Below are 6,000 nucleotides of genomic sequence, written 5' to 3'. Positions count from 1 at the left end.
CCTAAGCATGCTATAAGTTCACTGTAATACTTATAATACCATAAACTTTAGTACAAAAGCTTTATCTTGTATCTTGCTTTGCATGTCAGCAATTTATCAAACAATTCAGGATTGGTAGTTAACAGTCCAGTTAATGTTTACAAAATACTGATCCTGAAAGGCAGACTTAGAACTTTGCATGTACTAAAAAATTACAACACAGATATTAGTATTGATAAAGGTGAGAAAAGGAAGAAAGGAACAAGCTGCATCGTTGTTAACTTTGGATATGGATGCAACGACAGAAAAACTAAGTTTAAAACGTGAAATAGGATTAATTAGTGCTGTCTGTTTAATTGTAGGGACAATGATTGGCTCTGGCATCTTCATGTCTCCGGAATGGGTGTTACGATATATTGGGAGTCCTGGAGCCAGCCTTTTGATATGGACAGCCTGTGGGCTGGTGTGCACGATAGCTGCTGTTGCATATGTGGAACTCGGGACTGTCATAAAAGAATCTGGCGGAGAGTATATCTACATCTTAAGAAATTTTGGTCCTGTCGCTGCCTTTCTGTTTTCCTGGACCTCAGTGTTTGTAGCTAGACCTGTTAGCATTGCAGCAATGTCTCTGAGCCTAGCGCAGTACATTGCAGCTCCATTTTATGAAGAATGTCCACCACCATCAGCTGTGGTAAAATGTATAGCAGCTGCTTGCATTTTAATTCTAAGTATCATCAATGGTCTTGATGTAAAAATGGCAACCCGTATTCAAAATATCTTCACTTTTGCCAAACTACTGTCCATAATTATCATTGTGATCAGTGGAATAGTGTTGATCTTCAAGGGACACACAAGCAGTTTTCGGAATGCCTTTCAAGGAACAAAGAGAGGAATTGGCTCAATAGGAATGGCGTTCCAACAGGGGATGTGGTCCTATGATGGATGGAGTAACTTAAATTCTGTGACCGAAGAAATCAAGCGCCCTGAGGTAAGTGCAAAAAACATTTTTTAAGGTAGTGTTAGATGCTTAAAAAAACTACTTCATGACAGTACTAATTACCATTAGCAACATAATTAACCAAGTCCAACCTTTTCTTTATGCTGAGTGTTGTACAGCCAGCATATAAATCCATGCAAACAATTGAATGCAACTGCTCTTTATAAAAGAAAGACAGAATGTGCATGCAATACTCAGCAGGTCTGGCAGCATCTGTGGAGAAAAAAACACAGTTCATGTTTCAGGTCTGTAACCTTTCATCAGAACTCTTTATAATCCTGGCTTCCAATGGGGTAGCAGCAAAAGTCATACTTTGGCTTTTTTTGGTTAAGCAGTTTTGGGCAGGTCCTTTCTGCTAAAAAGGCAGAAAATTTTTAACCTTTTCAAAAGTATGGGAGGGTTCAGAGATTAGAGACTAGGATTACAGGTATTAGATTAGATTAGAGATACAGCACTGAAACAGGCCCTTCGGCCCACCGAGTCTGTGCCGACCATCAGCCACCCATTTATACTAATCCTACACTAATCCCATATTCCTACCAAACATCCCCACCTGTCCCTATATTTCCCTACCACCTACCTATACTAGTGACAATTTATAATGGCCAATTTACCTATCAACCTGCAAGTCTTTTGGCTTGTGGGAGGAAACCAGTGCACCCGGAGAAAACCCATGCAGACACAGGGAGAACTTGCAAACTCCACACAGGCAGTACCCAGAATCGAACCCAGGTCCCTGGAGCTGTGAGGCTGCAGTGCTAACCACTGCGCAATGGCTCTAAATCATGAACTGCACTGAATTTCTTCTGGCACACTGCCTCCCTGGATCCCCAACCTCCGTGATCATATTTCCTCCCCTCACATATTACTTCCTGGATGCAGCTTTGGCTAGATTTCATTGCCGAATTCTGTGAGCTGTGCCTGGACGCCTGTTGATGCCCTGTGGCTTGCCTGGCAAATGTATATAAGGCAGGGCCTCAAAATTATGCAGGACATAGAGTCTGCACTGTGTGGGAAATAGTCGCTCAATGTGATTTTTCCCAGAGCGGCCAATTAATGGCCAGCGGGCAGGCTCACTGTCCAATTAAGGATGGCGGACAGGCTCTTGAAGTAATAGGGCCAATCAGAGGCCTTCCAGCTTGAAAGCAACAGCAGGATCCCTTGCAGTTAAGTGAGGGAGACGACACTTCAAAACGGAGGTGCTGTCCCTCCAACTTTTTCAAAGTTTAAATAAAAAGTGCATTTTGCAGCTGGGCAAGCACTGTGGGGTTTGTGGAGGGGGTGGGGTGGGACCCTCTACAGGGCAGACTGTGGCTACTGCTCCACCCAAGCAGGCAGGGAGGGCCTCTAAGCCTGCCTGGAGCACTGGACCCCAGGTCTGCCATCGGGAGGCTGCCTCCAGGCAGCTAAACTGGCTCCCGCCACCTCTGGGAACCTGCAGGCCAATTGGAGAATCCCTGTTGGCCTCCTTCAATTGGACTTAAGCCATTGCTAATTAGTTTAATTGGCTACCCGCCATGTGTGGCTGATAGACCTGCCACCTACCCATCCCTTCTCCACAAAAATGGCCTGGGGCGGAATGGAGCTGGGGATCTAGCACCCAGGTGGGCGTTGCTATATTTAGCACCCACCCACCTCCATTTTACGCCCATACACCTTATGCTTTCCTTATAATTGATCTTACATCAAAAACTACTGTGTGGCAACTCTGATTGGCATCCTTCCATCTACAAAAGATGATGGACATGCAGGAAACAATCCATTTAGGTGGGGTGTCTTCTCTTGGTGTACCTTTGCTGATGGCTGTGAAGACCAATCCTTGAGAGGCAGCTTCTGCCACAAGTGCCGCACCTGAAGCTGTCAAGTGACACTGTGAGTTGTTGTTTTTGACGTTAGTGCCTGTTGCCAAGCTGCTGAAGCAACTGGTCGTTGTGGTAGTGCACCAGTCCACAGGATGTGTTGCCAATTCCTCTTTCGCCAGCTAGTGAGTCCCAAGTGCAATAGTCAACATTTCAGGCCTTCATGTCATGTTTGCAAGCATCCTTGAAGCCGAGCTTTGGGCGTCCCACTGGTTGTCTGGCCCCACAACAACAGCTGAGGCAACTAAATAAGTACTGAAAACAACTAGAAATTGTTAGATTTGAAATAAAAATTATTTCAGGGACACAGTTGCAATCCAAATATAAACTGATGAATGCAAATATATTTCACTCATCTTTCTTGAAACCAAAAAAAAGAAATATGTAAAATCACAACACAATGAAGCAATTTATATTTATTTAATCATTGTATCAATATTTTTATTCTTTTATTTCATTTATATAAAGTGGAAGCGATGAATCCTAGCCTCATGGAATAGCAGTGATGCTATGGAACCAGATTGTGTTGACCACTCACACTATGTGTATCAGCACATATCTTTGCCACTCCCTTAACCAATACCTGCTTCAGTGCCAGCAAGTCAGCTTGGCCAAGCTGCCTGGGTGTAGCTGGGGTGCAGCAGTCTGCAGCTGGGCCCTCAGAAGACTGAGCACTCAGAAATCACCACAGGCATCTCAAGAATCTAACATAAGGAAGAGCAGCCTTCCACTAGCTTTGCTGAAACCACTAGGAGAGCATAAGAGTCAGTGAGCATTCTTTTAAGAACAGCACTGTGGGTTGATCACTTGCGTGAGAAATGAATGGAAGGCAATTATTATGATTGCCATTAAATTAATCACCTTTATCACATTTGACATTTTGATCTGCAGTGTCATTTAATAGCAACTTCTGATTCTGCATTGATATGGATGCTGGTTTGAATGTTCCTTAATACAAGATGAGGGAGGTAGTAAAGGATGTAAGAAAGATTTTTTAGTAGAGCAGCGCTGTGTAAGTTTTCAGGGCAGGGGAATGAGCAGGTCAACAGGAATCACTGAGCAATTGAGACATCCCTCAGATCTCTTGCTGTAAGGTTTTGAGGTGGCCCTCCTTTTTTGTTGCTTACTTATCCTCCCCCTCTTTTTTTTTGTATCTGATGAAAACTGCTGCTACTGTGCCTCCTCCAAATGCAGGCCTCTCTATATAGCAAGATTGTGCAGTACGCAGTACATTAGTACGATGCGGGAGACTCTTTGTGGGGTGTATTGTAGGGAGTCCCCAGGCCTGTCAAGACACCTAAACCTCTGCCTCAGCTTCCCTCTGGTGTGCAAGTTGTTGTTGTTGCTCAATAATAATCCTGGTCATCTCTTGACTTCGATTTAGCCTGTGTTGCTCATGGTGCAGTTGTGGAACAATGTCATGAGCCACATCTGTCCCTAAGCAACCATCCTGCCATATTCCTGTAAGGGGTGAATATTGGGGGAATGATTCAGTGTTGCAGGATAAATGCATTGTAACAGTTGCTTGGACACCTTGCCTGATTCACATTCTGTAATCGGACACTATGTGGACATAATCAGGTGTCGGTCTTTTCTATTGATGAATGCTGCTGCCTGGTGTTCTAGTACCCTGACGGCAACATTTTTGTTATCGATGATGTTAGAGATGCAATGGAAGCAGATTGTAGGTTCAAGTCCCACTCATATGACTTCGGGCTAGATTTTGTTCTCAGCCCAATATCGGGTTTCGTGGCGTGGCGGTGGGTGCTGGAGAATCGGAGCAGCAGCGGCCGCCACAGAACCCAATGCTGGGATTGCCGGGCCTGATCTTACCGGCAGCAGTGAGACTCTGTGGCGGCACCTCTGCCACTCTGCGACGGGACACTACTTTAAAAATTAAAAATACCTCTCTGCATAAATTTAAATTTAATTCACCGTGATCTTACCTTCAGTTTCCAATCTTGAGCATGTCATGCGGCACTCACGCCGAGGTGGGGAAGGGGTCAACTCTGCATGATTTGTATCGGGAAGGAGGGAAAGGGTCAACTCTGCATTATGTTGAACTGTTTGTTAGACTGGCACCCTTTGAAAAATAGCACAAGCACCAGCTCCAGCATCAGGTGATGGTGTGAATGACATCACCAATGCCTCCCCCGCCACGTGACTTGGGGGGGGGGTGGGTAGGTAGCCGCCATGATTATGCTAAGTGGCCGCCTGCCGTGTAATCGCGGCAGCACGGTTCCCGTGCAGGATGGCTGCCATTTTCTGCACCCACCACCGCTCCTGGTGGTGGGACAACAAAATCCAGCCCTCAGAGTCATAGAGTCATTTACAGCACAGAAGGAGGCCATTTGGCCCGTCGAGTCCCTGCCGGCTCTCCACGGTGCTACCCAGTCAGTTCCACTTCCCGGTTCAATCCCTGTAGTCCTACAAATTTATTTCCTTCAAGTGGTCGTCCAATTTCCTTTTGAAGTAATTGATTGTCTCCACTTCCACCACCCTCATGGGCAGCGAGTTCCTGGAAATTACCACCCGCAATGTAAAAAAGTTCTTCCTCACATTCCTCCTGCATCTCTTGCCCAAAACCTTCAATCTGTCTCCCTTAGTCCCTGTAACATTAGTTAATGGGAACAGTTTATTCTTGTCTAATTTATCTAAGCCTGTCATAATCTTGTACACCTCTATTAAATCTCCCTTCATTCTCCTTTGTTCTGAGGAGAACAACCCCAGCTTTTCCAATCTAACCTTGTAATTAAAATCCCCCATCCCTGGAACTATTCTGGTAAATCTCCTCTGCGCCCTCTCAAGGACCCTCACATCCTTCCTAAAATGTGGTGACCAGAATTAGACGCAATACTTTACCTCCTTTTACCTCCTCTCTCCTCACTATCCAAGGCCCCAAACACTCCTTTTAGGTGAAGCAGCAATTTACTTGTACTTCTTTCAATTTAGTATACTGCATTCGCTCCTCACAATGCGGCCGCCTCTACTTTAGGGAGACTAAACGTAGACTGGGTGACCGCTCAGTCTGAAAACATGACCCCGAGCTTCTGTTTGTTTGCCATTTCAACATTGCCCCCTGCTCTCATGCCAACATTTCTGTCTTTGGCCTGCTCCAGTGTCCCAGTGAACATCAACGCAAGTTCAAGTGGCAGCACCTGATCT

The 6,000-nt window shown here is 45.3% G+C and overlaps 1 protein-coding gene across 1 annotated transcript in view; it reads left to right on the top strand.

Moving 5' to 3' along the window:
* Positions 1–268: 268 nt before the first annotated feature.
* Positions 269–6,000, top strand: part of zmp:0000001267 (b(0,+)-type amino acid transporter 1) — a 39,207-nt gene continuing 33,475 nt past the window's right edge. Inside the window, 1 exon segment of the mRNA XM_068023385.1 lies at positions 269–967. Within this exon segment, the coding sequence (XP_067879486.1) occupies positions 269–967 (699 nt within the window).

This window comes from Heterodontus francisci, chromosome 3 (genome assembly GCF_036365525.1).
Source record: "Heterodontus francisci isolate sHetFra1 chromosome 3, sHetFra1.hap1, whole genome shotgun sequence".
NCBI classification, from domain to species: domain Eukaryota; kingdom Metazoa; phylum Chordata; class Chondrichthyes; order Heterodontiformes; family Heterodontidae; genus Heterodontus; species Heterodontus francisci.
Note: the sequence above shows the minus strand (reverse complement) of the source record. Positions and strands in the feature narration are given on the sequence as shown.